The sequence below is a fragment of the Gavialis gangeticus genome, unplaced genomic scaffold (assembly GCF_001723915.1).
Source record: "Gavialis gangeticus isolate Ggan-Ray unplaced genomic scaffold, GavGan_comp1, whole genome shotgun sequence".
In the NCBI taxonomy this organism is placed as follows: Eukaryota; Metazoa; Chordata; order Crocodylia; family Gavialidae; genus Gavialis; species Gavialis gangeticus.
Genome location: NW_017728996.1, coordinates 18,199,501 through 18,215,655, shown reverse-complemented (window position 1 = coordinate 18,215,655; position 16,155 = coordinate 18,199,501). Strand labels below are relative to the sequence as shown.

Sequence of the window (16,155 nt, the reverse complement as noted above, 5' to 3'; positions counted from 1 at the left end):
GAGAGGGTCCAGAGGAGGGCCACCCGCATGATCCGGGGACAACAGGGCAGACCCTACAATGAGAGACTACGGGACCTGAACCTGTTCAGCCTTCACAAGAGAAGGCTGAGGGGGGACCCAGTGACCGTCTATAAACTCACTAGGGGGACCAGAAGGGTTTGGGAGAGACCTTGTTTCCCCAAGCACCCCCTGGCATAACAAGGAATAACGGCCACAAGTTGTTGGAGAGGAGGTTTAGATTAGACATCCGTAAGAACTACTTCACTGTCAGGGCAGCTAGGAGCTGGAACCAACTTCCAAGGGAAGTGGTGCTGGCTCCTATCCTGGGTCTTTAAGAAGAGGCTTGATGCCTACCTGGCTGGAGTCATTTGAGCCCAGTTTTTCTCCTGCCCAGGCAGGGGCTTGGACTTGAAGATCTACAAGGTCCCTTCTGACCCAACTTCTATGATTCTATGATTGTTCTGTGTTTGTGCAGCACCTAACACTGTGTGGTCTTGGTCCATGACTGGGGTTTCCAGGTGCCATAGCAATACAGTTAATAGAACATTTCTGACCTGTATGGCACTCCATCTGTTATAACTATTGGCAAGAGCCACCCAGACAAGACTCGTTCTTCCTGAGATCTCCCACCTTCTCTATCTGCCAGTTGCTCTAAAGCATTAAAGTTCAGAGATTTCTCTTTGCTGCATCAGATTTGATGCAGGTCTGGCCAGCTGACCCGGGAGTCCCTGCATCTCATTCTCTGGGATCTGCAGTGAGAATGAGAGAAGGGATTTTTCAGGCTAGTCATGCCATCAGCTTTATGAATTTGATAAGACTCAAGTGAGCTGTTTGTCCAGTTACCACAGCAACTCACAGGCTCCTAAACCCATGCAGCTGGGAGGTGAGGCTTTGTGGTGTTACCATCTGGGGCAAGACTCATGTGTATCAGAGGATACACTCAAGGGCAGAGCACTGCCAGACTGTCTTGGCTCCTGGCACCCTGCTGAAGACAGCATCTCACTGCCACTCTGTGAGTACTCAAGTGACGCGCGTGCCTTGCATGAATTCTTACCCGTGCTATGGAAACTGGGGCAGGGATTATCTGGAGCAATGATTCTGCCTTAATTATTCTGTATTTAATGTGGAAAGCAGGTGGCAATGGGGGTATCTGGAGGGTGCTTTGGTTAGAAGCAAGGCGGATGGCAATGAGCCCCATCCCAGGGTGCTTTGGGCATGCTCTGGGTGGAGTGTGCATTGAAGTGCTGTTGAGCAGTGCTGGACACTTTTGAGGTGCCTTGGAATAGGGTTTGACTTTGTGCTACGCTGATGGGATAGGCAGCAGGGATCTGCCTTCTGGGTACTCACTGCTGGCACTGGAGGGGATTGTGCTTTTTTAGTCCTGAACTCTGCCAGCTCTCTGTCCCCCTGACCCTCCACAGCTCCAGCTAATCCAGCCTTGACCTCCCCCCTCAATTTGGCTGGTCCGCCTCAGTTGTGACCTGCAGCCCCCTTTCCTGCTCCTCAGGACATGCCTGCTGTGGGGGAACTCACCCCACAGTGCAGTCAGCACATCTCCGCTCTGACATGCAGCACCTGTCACTCCTCTCCTGGGCTGAAGTCTCTGTGACTCTGTTGCAGACCCTTTCTTTAGTTGAAGGGGGTTTTTCTGGAGTTGCTAATTCTGCTCTGTAACTGGGTAAATAGATAGCTGTTAAGTAATGCCAGGTCCCACCCACCAGTTGTGCGTGCTGCCTCAGCATAGCGTTTTGCTCCTACCAGTCTGGGTTGCAGGTCAGGAGACACCAGACAACATTGGAGCTGCCAGGGTGGCTGAGAGCAACGGAGTGTTGTAACGAGCACTGGGAACTCTGCTTTGCAGGCTGATGTGTCAGGATGGCAGCAAAGAAGAATCAGACAACGCAGAATGGAAGTGCCAAGGTGAGTGGAGAGGAAAGAGGTGGAGAGCCAAAGATGGATGGTGTGATAGACCTCAGCTGGGCCACCCCAGCTTGAGGGGGTGAGGAGGAGGTTTCTGGTGCTGCCAAGAAGTGTTTGAGCCAAAAATCACAGTGCCTTGTGTTTCATTGAAAAAAAAGTTTGCATCATATTTTCATTAGACCTGGAACTGGAGCAATAAGGTGTATCTGTCAGAGGGAAACAAGCACCTGTAGCAAACTTGGAAACTCAATAGTGCAGAGTCCAGAACCAATCTCAAGTGTGTCCTCACTTGACAACCATGATTTGCCTATCAACAACAGAGGCTCACTTAGCTGGTTGTTAGTACCTTGTCAGTATTTGCAGCATGGGCTACATACCCTCAGCTGTCATGTTGTGAATAACCAGAGCCACTGAAATTGCCCCACTGAAGAACTTGCATGATTGCTGGTTCCAGTTCAGATTGGAAATACCATCAGTTCCTATGTTTATTGTATTTACAGAGCCATAACCATGCTTGGTCACCAGTGGGACAACAACTCAGACATAGACTGTCCCCATGTCTCTCACCTGGTGATCACCTCATCCTCTTCTATTGATTTGCAATATGCAGTCCTGAAACGGTGCTCACTTTAGAGCCACCATTCTGAGAGATGATGAGCCCAGCTAACACCTCAAATCCAGGCAACTGGGAATAACCCTCTTCTTTGTAACATCCTGATGCTCCTTCTTTGTAATGACCCTCCTTCTTTGTAACACCTAAATGCTAAGATGCAGGAGTCAAGGTAAATGTCATGTACTTGGATTTTAAGGAGGCCTTTGATACAGTATCTCATCCTATTCTTATAAATAAACTGAGCGGCTGTGAAGTAGATGATTACACAGTCAGATGGGTGGCAAATTGGCTTAGGGGTCGCACCCAGAGAGTGGTGGTGGATGGATCATATTGAACTGGAAAGATGTGGGCAGTGGAGTCCCACAAGGCTTGGTCCTTGGACCTGTGCTGTTCAATGTTTTCATCAGTGACTTGGATGAGAGCATGGAGAGCAGTCTGCCCAAATTCACAGATGATACCAAATTATGGGGTAAAGTTAACACACTAGAGGATAGAGAATGAATCTAGGTGGACCTGGATAGGTTGGAAAAGTGGGCAGAACAGAATAGGATACAGTTCAACAGACAAGTACAAAGTGCCGCACCTAGGGAGAAGGAATCAGCAACACACTTACAGGCTGGGGGGTGACCTTCTCAGCAGCACAGCATTGGAAAGGGATCTTGGAGTCATAGTTGACTCCAAGATGAACATGAGTCGCCAATGTGACGAAGTGCGCAACAAGGCTAACCACACTTTGCCATGCATGACAAACATGTCCAGGGAGGTAACACTTCCCATCTATGCGGCACTGGTCAGGTCGCAGTTGAAGTACTGCGTCCAGTTTTGGGTGCTGTACTTCAAGAGGGATGCGGACAACCTCGAGAGGGTTCAGAGGAGGGGCACTCATATGGTTAGGGGCCTGCAGGCAAAGCCCTATGAGGAGAGATTGAGGAACCTGGATCTCTTCACCCCTGCAAGAGAAGGCTGAGAGGTGATCTTGTGGTCACCTACAAATTCATTTGAGGGGGGACAGCAAGGAATAGGAGATGCTCTGTTTGCCAGGGTACCCCTTGGGGTAACTAGGAACAATGGCCACAAACTGACAGAGAGCGATTTTGGTTAGACATCAGGAAGAACTTTATTATGGTAAGGGTTGCCAGAACCTGGAACGGGCTTCCAAGCAAGGTGGTGCTCTCCCCTACCTTGGGGGGCTTTAAGAGGAGGCTAGACAATGTACCTAGCTGGGGTCATCTAACCCCAGTGCTCTTTCCTGCCCAGGGCAAGGGGTCGGACTCGATGATCTTCTGCGATCCCTTCCAACCCAAACATCTATGAATCTATGAATAGCTTCATACACTATGTTGTCATCTAAATTAGATGGGGGGCAGAGGGACAGGAAGAGCTTAAGGGATTTCCTTGTTCGTATGACCATGAAATCCTTGCTTCACCTAGGAACAACGTTCTGACACTGCTTTCAAATCTGAGCTGTGCTTATGCCTAAGAATTAATATAATTAGCCCAGCTGGGCTTCCCACAGAGCTCACCCAAGCCAGACCATGCTCAAAGACCTGCATACATGGTGCCCTACCCCTCAGACATGCTGTCTCTAAGGCGCTCAAGGGACAGTTCTGCACAGTGTGGAGCTGGTTTGAGTCTTTACAGATTGTCCCTTTCACTTCTGTTCTCTCCTGGTTCTTATCTCTCCCTTGCACTTTGATGACAGGAAATGCTAGAGGTAAAGAGGAAGGTCCCAATGAGTGCAGGAAGACACAGGTCAAACAAGCACTGCTTTCTGTCTGCTTCATGCCCTTCTGCAGTGGGAGTTGTGGGCCTGGCAGTGGTAAGGACTGGAGGGACTTGTGCAGTTGTTGCTAAATGAACAGGGCCACTGACATGCCCTTTTCCATGTTATTGGTTGTTCAGTGTGCCCAGCCCCCTACCATGCCCTCTTTTTGCCACACACAGGAGAATGTGCTGCAGAGGGTCTTGCAGCTTCCAGTGGTGAGTTCAACCCGAGAAAGCCTTCAGAGGACATATGCCAGCACCAAAGAGGCACACCCCCTCGTGGCTTCGGTGTGTGAGGCCTGTGAGAAGGGCGTGCAGGGAGCTAGCTCGCTGGCTGCCTGGAGCATGGAGCCCATGGTGTGCAGACTGGAGCCTCAGTGTGAGTCTGTCGGGATCTTTCCAGCTGTGGGGCAGGAGGATGCAGGGTGCTGGAGAAGGGAGTGAGGGATTACCATTGCCTGGGATGCTGAGGCTGTGAAATTCCCCCTGCCTATAAAACAAGGCTGCCTTTGGGTGATGCTACTTTACAGCCAGCACACAGGCCTGGGATCCAGGAAGGTCTGGTTGTATAGCCTTGCTTTACTTCTTCAATGGCTGGGGGCAAGTCACTTAACAGCTCTGGCCCTGTTTGCACATGTAACCCTGACACCTTGCTGAAAGAGGTGGGGGCGGTGCAGAGGGAAGGGCTGGGTTCATGCCTGGGAGCACCTGGAACATGAATGCAGTCACAAATGTCCTAAGTGTTTCTCACATATTCTTAGGTAGGTGAGACCTGGGTTGCAAGCTTTGGCTGGGCTAATAAAAGTCAGTAGAGATCTGTACCCATTATGGAGGGGGAAAGCAAGGGTCAGTCCTTCCTCCAGGGACAAGCTGGAACAGCAGAAGGTAATCTGGGCTGGCAGCCAGGCTTCCCTTTACCAAGCCTTTTTCAGCAAGGCCTATCAACACCCTTAGCTTAGCCTCTCTCCTCCAAAGGAGAACCCCATCTGGAATGAACTGGGGAAAAAGCAGAGAAGGTTGGGACAAGGTCTCATCTGCAGCTCCTAGTTTACCCCGGTTCCCCCACACTAGAGGGAAAAGCCTGTAAGTGAGGAGAAGGAATGCAAAGCTCAGCCTGAGTCCTGAACACTGCCTCCTTTTAGTTATTCCTGGTTACCTTTCCCTCAACTCATGGCTGTGACTTGCCAAAGCCATGGCCAGAGAGCGGCAAAGCTCCAGACCCCTCTAGCCTCCTTTCAGAGAGCCGCTACCCAGGCAAGCCTCTTTCTTAGTAGCCCACATGCCCTCACCTTCTCACAGCCCAGCCCCAGCTCAGGTAAGGACTGAAGGTCTTGAGAGACTTGGGCCTTTGGTGTTGCTTGACTGTAGAGAGGATTAACCAGGTGGCCACCTCTGACCAAGGGAGCCAAGCATGTCCTACGTGCCTCCCTAGGGCCCTGGGATTGGGTGAAGGGGAAGGGGTACTAAGGCTACCCTCCATGCTTACTAGTCCTCTAAACCATATGAATTTGCCATTCTGAAAATGGCACCTCTAGCATCACAGTACCACCACTTAGCACAGCTCTGGGGCCACACATTTGGAGAGGCTGCCGCCAACTGCACCCTCTCATGGAGCTGAACACGCTCCCAACCACCAAGCTAATGTCCATGCCTTGTCTGGTTCAGTCAGTGCTGCCAACACCCTGGCCTGCCGGGGCTTGGATCACCTGGAGCAGAAGATCCCTGCTCTCCAGTATCCAGTGGAGAAGGTGAGTCAGACACTCAGGCCCTACCCCTACTCACCCTCTGCCCACTCCACTGCCATACTGGAGGAAGGCTTTATTTCTCTGGGACTGGGGACAGTACCCTGGGTTCCTGAAGCCAAGGAGCAGTAATTGGGCACTGTAGGGCTGTTTTGAGGCTCACAGTGCAGCCCTGAGGAACAAGCCCCTGAGGGTCACCCAGTGAGGGGTGAACGTGGGGATGTGGGCTGGGGTCAGCATAAGGCATTGACCAGCAGGGTCATGTCACACCTGCTCAGCTGCGCCTGAGGCCAGCGTTCCCTACAACCTGTTGTCCCCCAGGCATCTCTGTGCCCCTTCAGACAGGGGCTGGTGTTCCTCCCCACAGAGCTGCTCTAGCTATCTCCACAGTAGTCTGGGCCTTCGTCCCAACTGTTCACTGTGGCCTCCCCACAGTGAGACCCCTCTAGCTGACTGGAGCACAGCATCAGGGTCTCTTCCATCTGTCCTGCTGCAGATTGCGTCCGAGCTAAAGGACTCTATCTCCACCCCTCTCCAAAGTGCTAAGAGCACCATTGGCAGCTCTGTATTGGGGACCCTGGACAAGATCCTGGGGCTGGCCGCTGAGGGCTATGAGCTGACCAGGAGCACAGCAACAAGCACAGCAGAATATGCCTGGAGCAGCCGGGTCAGCCAGATGGCAGCCACAGGGGTAGACACAGCTCTAGGGAAGCTGGAGAAGCTGGTGGCATTTCTCCTACCAGAAGAGGACTGTCAGCCAGGTAGCCCTACCTCTCTAAGGGCATATGGGGAGAGGGATGCCCCGGGGAGGAGCTGGGTGCCATGGGCTCATGTGGCAGATTTTCCTTTTGGGCAGACCCAAGGTCAGATCTGAGTGCCATGAAAACAGCTTTGCTGGAGGCTCTGCCCTGTTCAAAGCAGAGTCAAGAGGGCTTGTTACTGAGGATGCAGCACAGGATTAGAAGGGGACGGGGGGGAGGGGACGGTTCTCAGGCCTGGGGTGCAGGCAGCACCGGGTGAGGGCTGCAGGACCTGATTGGCAGGGAGGGGTGGGGAAAGGGGTACTGCAAGTCAGGGCTGGGTGGCGCAGGCAGAGTTGGCTGGAGTGCTGCTGCTGGGGTAGAGGCTTGGAAGGGGAGGGGTTGCATCCTGAATACCTTCCCCCTTTCTGGGTGGACAATGGTTCCCTCACCCCTAGGTGACAAACACTGCCCCCTTGTATCCCTGTTGGGTTGATAAGGAGGGTCAGGGAGTGACCTGGGTTGTGTCTGCCACATGCAGGCACCCAGCAGAGTCTCCAACCAGCTGCTGATCTTCCCACAAGGTGACCCTGTCATCCCAGTCAGAGGCAGGCTCTCCCAGCACTGTATAGTAACTCACAGCCCTAGGCAGGGAGGATGGGGGCAGGTGGAAGGATGTGAAGGTGCTTCTGAAATGTCAGGAGGGAGAGGGCATTACTGAGTAGCGTGGCATTCACTCTGGCTGGGAGAGTCAGGGCCACTTCAATGCCAAGACCTGCCCCACAAATGCTGGAGCCCCAGGGCAGTGGCTGTTGAGAGCCTGGGGATCTTCCCAGGGAAGACTGGAATAATGAGGGAGTCCCAAGCAGAGCTGCCCATGGGCAGGGGGTGCAGAGCCATCAGCAGGCCGTGTGTGCTTTTCTCTGTACTGGTGACCAGCCTGTTCCCGTGTTGCTCTGCCCTTTTGCCATTAGCTCAGAAGCCTGCAGCGGCACAAGGATCCAAGGCAATGGCCTCCCAGGTACAGCCAGAGCTTGGCACCCTCCACAGGATTGGCACTCTGGCCAGCACTGTCTCTTACCATGCCTACCAGCAGGCTGCCCGAGCCATCCAGCACACAAAAGCCAAGGGGCAGGAGCTGGCCCTGTGGATCCCAGGTCTGGTGAGTTCCCCTGCTTCGCACATCCCAGCAGCCTTGAGCCTGCTGCCATGTCTTGTGGGGATATCAAGCAACAGGTTGCCCCTGGTCTGATCATCCTCAAAATGGGGGCCAACCCCCGTCTCTGTACAAAGCCTCTGTGTCTCAAGCCACACAAACAATAGCTATAGTTTAAGGCAGGCCTTAGACTAGCTCTAGGTGCAGTGTGTCCTTGCTACATGGCAGAAAGCACAGCACAAACCCCATCTCCAAAATAGTTCCTAGGGCTACATTGCCAGAGACCAGTAGTACTGTAAAGTAGCAGGAATACATCTGCCTGGCTGTCATATTGCTGTTCCTGAGCAGCTCCAAGTGCTCTTATTCAGTTCAGCCTTGTGGTCCTCTGGGGGGTAGGATGTGCTTTTTCTTTCTCTTTTACAGTGGGCTGCCTGGGAGCTGATTCGTCAAGTGCCTGAGGTTTTTGCTCTGGGCACAGGTCTGAAGCTCCTGGGTAATGTGGTGAGACAACTAATAATGTTGGGGCCAGGAATGTAACCCAAGTGTCTGGCCTCACTGTGCCCTCCTGACTGCTGAGGCCTCGCCTGCACTTCCCTCTCCTGGAGGTGGGACAGCATGGTTCAAAGTTTGACTCTTTAGATCAGTGTTTTTCAACCTGTGGCCCTTGGACCCCAGGAGTCTGCAGACTTTGCCTAAGAGGTCTGCAAAAGATGATCAATCAAATTGACTATATGATCAATCAAAAGTCTGTGAATACTCACACAATTCAAGGGGTCTGCACCTCCACTGAAACTTTTTTAGTCTGCAAAAGAGAATAGGTTGAAAACCATTGGTTTAGAGCATTTTAAAGGGAGTAATGGTTCTTACTATTATGAATGGTTTTCTTCCATGCTCCAGATTAAGAGTGAGTGGGCCCCAGCCCCTGAGTCCCTCTGGCCCATATTTTGCTGCCAGCTGTTTAATCCTCCCAGGCAGCCAGGGTCCTGAAGACATGGCCCCTGTATCCTCTGTGGCATCACCACACATAAAACCCTGGCCCAGATAGATTATTTTTAGCTGGCTCTACATGAATATTGTTGATTGATGCCCCTGATGTGACCTCCTTCCCAGAGCAAACAGCCCAGCGGAAACACTGATAACGTCAGGAGCAGGAAGACTCCCCCACCTCGCCTTTCCTTGAAGCTCCCTTGGTGCTAAGGCAGCCTTTCCCAGGCTTGCTAGAGTCCCAGAGCCCTCTCTGCCACCATCCTAGGCATGTGCATGCCTCCTCTGGCCCTCCTGACATCATGTCACACCCCTAAAGTCCTGGACCAGGGTGGATGTTCTGAGAAGAGTTGAGGCATCTGCTCTGGCCCTGGCCCTGGCCTGATTTCATCCCAGGAATAATGTCTCAGTCTCCTAACACCCCTGCTGCTTCAATGGCGTTCCTTTCTGAGGCACAGCTGTGCTATACTTTCCACCCCGAGGGGGCAGAGGGAGCAGGACTGAGAGAGCCAGTGTGGTACTTTGAATTCAACCTCTGTGGTGGTGCCTGAGCCTCACAAGCCACAGTCCCGCAGCCCCTGAGGTGCTGGGCCAGGAGCACCAGGGAAGCTGAGACATGGAAAGACCTGGGGTCATAGTGTACCCTAATATAGCTGCCCCATCCTTGACTCTGGACCAGGGACTTTTTGCTGTGCTTAGCTTTCCTGCAGGAATTCAGAGCCAGGCACTGTGTGGGGGCAGTCTGACCTCTCTTCTTCCTCCTGCCCATCTGCCATTGCCACAGCCAGCTGCAAAACACTTGGGCTTGGGAACCAGTAGCAAGTGTGAGGGGATGTGAGGTGGGAGCCTGGCCAGGGGAACCCCCCTATGAGCAGTGGCTCTTTGCTCCCTCTGCAGGGTGGTATGGCCAAGCAGAGCACAGCCAAGGCCCAGCAGGTCCTGAGTGATGTGCAGCATGCAGCTTCAGGCTGGCTGAGCAGGCGGCAGAGCAAGGAGCCGGAACAGCAGCCAAAGGAGATGAAGAAAGAAGAAAGTGAAGACAGAGAGGTACGAAGATGAGCAGAGCTGTGAGCTCAGCCCACATGGCTCAATGGGCAACCAGGGAAGGGTCCTACAGTCCCCTGCCCCCCCCCAGCCATGTTCTTGGGTCAAGGCAACTGTGATGGCTCATAGCACATCCCCTCAGGGCTCTGGGCCATTGGGGAACAACTGAGGCTTTGGGGGAGGACAGGATCCTCCTCCAAAGGGATTTGCTAACAGAGCTGAGCAGAGAACTCAGGAGACTTAGGTACCAGCATTGTGCTCACTGCTAGATAACACTACCTCAAGTGAAACTGGTTTTGTTTTGAAGTTGCTCTGTGCCCCTGCCTCGACTGTGTCCCTTTGCCATATATTTCCAGGAACCAGGCTGAGAAACCCTGGTAGACTCCTCCATCCCTGCCTCCTCCCCATAGAGGCAGCCCAGCCCCTCTGCTGGCATCTGCCACAGAGACGTTGCAGTCCTAGGGTTTGTGCTAGCAGGGTGACAGAAACCTAAGTCCCTGTGGTCTCCTCAGCTGGTAGAGAAGCTGGAGTGACTCTGTCCCACAGTTTCCCCCTGGAAAAGGGAGGTGGCAATCTCCGTGCCAGGCAGATACAGAGATCCAGCCTCTTTTTGTCTGTCTGAACTGTGCTCGGTGCCCAACAGGGCTGTGGTGTGCTTTGAAATCCCGGCTAGCTGCCTGCGTTGCTGAGGGACCGCGCAGATCAGAGCAGGGTGGCTGGGGTGTCAGGATACCTTGCTGACATCCCCTTTGCATGAGGGTGTCCCTTGCACTCAGGACTTGGAGCGTAGTGGTGCAGAGCCACAACTGCAGTGCTGAGAGCCAAGGGACACTTGGAGGCTGGCTCCACTGGCTTTGCAGATGCCTTGTGTTGCCAGAGTGGGACTGAAAAGCTGGCTCAGGGCTTGCTGGAGTGGAAACTGGTCTGCTGGGACAAGGGACAAGGAAGAAAGGAAACTGCCAGCAGGGGGTGTGGATCAGCACCTTGCACCTCTGCCCCCACTCCCAGTGCTGTAGGGGGGAGTCAGACAGATGGAAAGGTAGCCTCAGCCTGGAGACAGGCAGCTTGGTCTCTGGAGGCTGAGAGTGAGGAGCCAGTGAAATGCAATCTGCTCAGTGCTGCCGTGGCTCCAGCAAAGTCAGTGACATTGGCTCCCCACCTTCCGCACAGCCTTGTGCTGCTGGGGACGGCACACTCAGAGGCAGAGGGGGTAATGGGATAGGGCTGGAGAGCAGAGGGGATGCCTGGGGCCTGCAGCTCTCCCACAGGGCCGTGCTTCGCACTGACTGGAGTGGCTGGGCTGGTTTCTCTTTGCAGAAAGCCGAGAGCAGCGGGATTCCAAGCTTGGTAGGCAGCATGGCCCAGACACTGCAAGCTGCCTATCTCTCCACCATCTCCAGCATGAAGAAGGTCCCCTCTGCTACATGGGATGCAGCTGTGGGACTGCTCCAGCTCACCCCCAACAAAGCAGCTTCCATAGCCAGAGAGAAGGTGGGCGCTGTGGGGGGAACCCTGCGCAATGCCTCGGGCATCCTGTCCCGCTACATGCCGGTGAGTTTATCCTGTACTCAGAGAGCTGTTTGTCTGCACTGCAGGAGAGAGGGGAACTGTATGAGGCGTCTGGGGCCAATGTTCCCACCCATCTGGCCAGAGCCTCTCATGGCCTGGGACCTGCCCCTTCCCCCACCCCGGATTGGAGCCCTTCCCTGTTGGGCCTCCTTTCTGGAGAGTGAGCAACCCTCTAGCAGCTAAGAGATGTGACCCTGCAGTGCTGGCCTCACTGCCAGCCCAAGCCTGTTTTGCTCAGAACACGCACGATCCATGGGAAGGAGGCTGGAGTCTTCCCTGGTCTTGGGGAGCATCATGAGTGATGGACCCCAGGGTCTGCCTACACTGGACATGGTGCAGGAGGGTGCTGTGAGGCAGCCCAACCCTGGCCTGCAGCCCCTACTATTCTGATCCTGGCTTCCGTGCACATGGCTCTGCTAATGTCCTTTACTGGTGCTGCTCTCAGACTTTCTGAGATCTCCGCCTCTGAGAAATTCCTGGGAAGGTGAAAGTTCAGGGAGAGGACCCCCACCCTGCAAACACACACACACAGAGCTGATTCCTGCTTCCCTCCCAGGGCTCCCTGGACATTAATCATGTGTCCATGGAGACACAGACTGCCCCATGAATAACCGCTGTGTTCCTCTCTCTGCCCCCTGCTAGGACCTGTCTGGAGTCAGGCTGCCTCTAGCTGCAGACATTTCCACTGAAAGGCAGGAGGGACTGAGGAGCATAGACCAGGACCCTGAACTGGAGGGAGGGAAGGAGAGGAGAGAGGGATTGCAAGGGAGGGAAGTGGAAAGATCCCATCAAGGGTGACAGTGGCATGATCAGATCAGCATGTTGGTACATAGACACTCAGACTGCAGCGCCCAGAGCTGAGCCCCGGCGATGTGGCAGGCATCAGGCAGGTGCCTAACTGGTCATGGTTTGTAAGGGAGCCCATGGGAATCCATGGACAAGGGGGTTCCTTGCATGTGGAGGTCGTTCAAAATGTCGGCGAGAAACCAAAGCATCTGGGGTCCCATAATTCTCCAGGGTTCTGCCAGCGCAGTTTGTTGGGAAAGGGCAGGAGGTTGCCCTTGTCTGGCTGCTCTTTGTAACACTGGCCTCATGAGCAGCTTTTCCTACCCTACACAGAAAAGACCGCCCATAGAGATGCTGCACCTGAGCTCTCTGTGAGCTCCAGGATGGCTCATGTTAAATACAGGGCAGATCCTACCCAGCCTTTGTCCCTGTGACTATGAACTCCTGCCCCAGATTGGGTACTCCATATGCCCCCTAGTCAAGGAGGGCTTTTGCCTTTGGGAGGAGACCCCAGGAGCAGATGCACACCAAAACTACCTGTTCTACATCTTCCATCACAGCAGGAAGAAAAACTCCAAGTGAATGGGCCCTAACCCCTAGAAACCAAGGCCTGTGCAGCTAGGGTCAAATGGGCCTGTTCCTAGATGGGCAGTCAAGGTTCCCAGTGCTCTCCCGCTGATGTGTTGCCTCTCCCTGCCTCTGGTGCAACTTTTCTGGAGACTGAATGCAGCTGGAGGGAGCCAATCCAATTTAGTCCTTTGGGGGTCAGAGAAGCAGGTCCAAGTCACTTAGAGGCTTAGGCCTGAGAACAGAAGATATCAAAGTCCCCTGGAACCAGAGGCAGGCCTGGAGATAATGCTGCCAGGCCAGACCTGCGTCCAAGCTCTGCTCAGACCAAAGGACCTGCCCCTGGTCCACCTCATCCTTGGTGGCTCTGACCATGCTCTGCTTTCCTTCTGGTTCAGTAGCTTGAGAGACCTAAAGTGACCAGTGAGGTAGTCAGCTGTGAGTAGGAATGCATGGGAGGAGGGGAGGTCATCCCACAGAGTACCTTGCCGAGAGAATGGGCTGGTGGGGCTGGTCTGGCTGCCCCCATCTCCCACTGTGCTGGGGGGAAGCAGGGAGGATGCTGCAAAGCCAGGGAGGGCGTCTGCAGGAGCCATACTTTGCAGTCTTGGCATTCCTTACCCCCCAAGGTCCCTGCGCCAGCTCCCCAGCCTCCTCCCAGCCTTTTTGTTTGTGTGGGTTGGGTTTAACTACAGTAAAAGCCATCTCATCCCTGCCTGGTGCACAGGGATTTAGCTAAAAGGATTAATTCCCCCTGGGCAGCATGCTCCAGGTGGAGGCCTCTTTGGGATGGCAATTATGACCCCTTGACACTGGGCACCCACCAAGGGGAGGAGGAGCTTGGGCCTGGCAGGGGGAGTGGGGGCAGGTGGCTGGGTCTCCTCCATTTCTGCTAGCAAACAGGGGGCTTTCATCGAGAAGCAGTCAGGGAAGGAGGGGCAAGATGGAAGGCTAGAGTTGCTCATCATCCTTGTTTTCCTTTAGCACCTTCCCTCCATCTGCAGCACCAGTAAAATGGAGTCACCTCTGGAGAGAGGGGTCAGTGGGAGCAATGCACTGGGGCTGTGAACACCAATGAGTCCCAACTCTGATGCTGCCTCAGCATAGATCTGACAGGAGCATGTGGCTGTTTCCTGGGTATCCAGGCCCCCTCCATCAGCCAGTGCCTGGGGCAAAGCGGTGGTTGGGGCAGGGCAGGCTGTAGCCAGCTGGCAGTGAAGGGGCCCCTCACTGTGGGCTGAGGGGGTGTTAATGCATGCACTCTTTTGCTGTTCAGCTCCCCAGGCTTCAGCTGAAGGAAAAAGAGACTCCATGTGGGAGCAAACCCATCCCTGGTCTGCATAAAAGAGAGGAGAGGTCCAAGCCAGAGACTCCCCTGGCCCAGGAGAAGGTCCTGCTGAGAGTTGAGTGGCGGGCCAGCCGGGGCCACCATCCCCTCTCCTTCCTGAATCTTGAGGATCCCCTCTTCCTGCAACCATTCCCCTTTCAGCGCCAGACGCTGCATCGGGCCCTGGCCTTCGAGCCTGAATACACAATCTCCCGCAAATCCACCTTCTTCCCCTACAGCAGCCGGAGAGTGAGCGAAGGTTCGCACCGCTTCTGTTCAGAGCCCGTCTACACCAGGGCTCACTACAGCAGCCTCTACAGCACAGCCATCAAGAAAGACTGAGTGGGAGGGCTCCTGAGCCTGCTAGCTGCCTGCTTAGCACATGCCAGCCTACAGCCACTATATGTTATTCTTCCCCTTGCAAGCAGTGTGGCATTGGATTTAGCATTAAGATCCTACCAGTTTAATTTCCCAGATGTGCTCTCTCCCAGTGCCTAGGGAGGATGGGGACTTGCTTGTCACCTCTGGAACTAGGGTCGGGTACAGTGCAAGGGCAGAAGAAGATTGAGTTTGAAGGTGCTTATTCCATCCCTCCCCTGACAGCAGTGTGGTTGTGAAGCCAAGTTTCTGCATTGTTGTGACAACTGAACTGAAACAAAGGCCGACCTAGTAGGGAGACCTGCTGGGCAGTGAAAATGGAGGTAAGATGAGAGCAAGGGTTTGGTTTGTATCACAACCTGTCTCTTAAATGCATCCCACCCCGGTGAGGCACGTGGGGCCATGCCATTTCTGCTTCTTTCTTCCAAGAAGAAGTAATCAGAAAAGGCTCCAAACCCCAAATTCTGTTATTTTACAGTAGCCAAATCAAGAATACAATGGCTGGTCTGTACCGTGTTTGATGAAGGAGTTTGGGCTTTCAGATATATGTTGTGAGCCCTCTTAGGCCCAATTTAACAAACTACGCGGTGGGTCTTTAACAAAAATAGATTTTCCCAAGAGTGTGTTGGTTATCATAGTTAAATAGGCCCTGAGACATTTATCCCACAAACTACCCTGTAAATGAAGCAGACAGGCTGTGGGAGGGGGCCCCTCATGCTTGTGATGGGGCTTTGACAGCTATCCAATTAGAGGTGGTTTCATAAATGAGCAGGAAAGCATAACAAGAAACAACTTATTTTGGAGGAGAGCAGAGTAGCCCATAGAAGAGGGAGAAATGGAGCAAGTAGAGACCAGAGGAGGAAAAGAGGAAACAGAGAGTGGAGAAGGCCAGAGAGCGAGAGCTGAAAAGGGAGGGCACTGAGAGGCTGGTTGCTTGTAGCTGATCCTTCTTCAACAGACGTAATCAGCCATGGACCTTGTGTGGGTGGCAGCTGTGACAGGGACCTGTGTTCAACTTGAAGCCCCCTAATCAAGGCCACTGGCTCTTCAACTTCTCACAGCAATAAATGTTCCCCACTTGCTTTCTACATGGCTTGCTCATTTCTTCCATGTGAGTCTCAGGGACAGCTGCCTGGTGCATACATGGGTCCTGAGTGACTGGCTGATCCTGGCACTGGAGAGACAGGAAAAGATAGCTGTGACCCCCACTCTCCCCCCCAAATTCTGAAGGTGGCTACATTAAATCAGCTCCAAGAGCTGCTCCAAGTTGTGCTCGTCTTTCTTACCCACAGTTTGCAGGCAGGTTGCTGGGTGTGCTTTCTCAGGGCTGGAGGTAGGGGGGAGCAAATAGGGTGTGGCATGGTCCTGAGGCTTTGAGTTGGGTATTTTTGCTATCCTCCCAAGCCATGGGAAGGACACAGCCCAGTTTGGGCATAGCAGCAGCTGAAGCGAATCTGCCTCCACTCACAGCCCTTCTAGTGCAGGGCTGTGTGCACAAGGCAACAGTGTCTCTTAATGAAAAAGCATCATAACCTGCATCAGGGCTCTGGCTGGCTGAGTAGCCA

The 16,155-nt window shown here is 53.7% G+C and overlaps 1 protein-coding gene across 5 annotated transcripts; it reads left to right on the top strand.

The window, feature by feature from the left end:
- The first annotated feature begins 1,154 nt into the window (after positions 1 to 1,154).
- On the top strand, positions 1,155 to 15,851 carry PLIN1 (perilipin 1). Of its 5 annotated transcripts, none has more exons than XM_019504080.1 (9): positions 1,155 to 1,920; positions 4,236 to 4,352; positions 4,478 to 4,676; positions 5,963 to 6,045; positions 6,536 to 6,800; positions 7,754 to 7,941; positions 9,817 to 9,966; positions 11,281 to 11,514; positions 14,162 to 15,851. In XM_019504080.1, exons 1-9 carry the CDS (start codon positions 1,876 to 1,878, stop codon positions 14,552 to 14,554), a joined length of 1,674 nt encoding a protein of 557 aa, XP_019359625.1. In that variant the 5' UTR covers positions 1,155 to 1,875; the 3' UTR covers positions 14,555 to 15,851. The 5 variants fall into 5 exon arrangements, with proteins under 5 accessions (XP_019359625.1, XP_019359628.1, XP_019359629.1 ...); XM_019504083.1 differs by having other exon boundaries at positions 1,158 to 1,920; positions 15,707 to 15,851; XM_019504084.1 differs by having other exon boundaries at positions 1,159 to 1,920; positions 15,713 to 15,851.
- Positions 15,852 to 16,155: the final 304 nt, after the last annotated feature.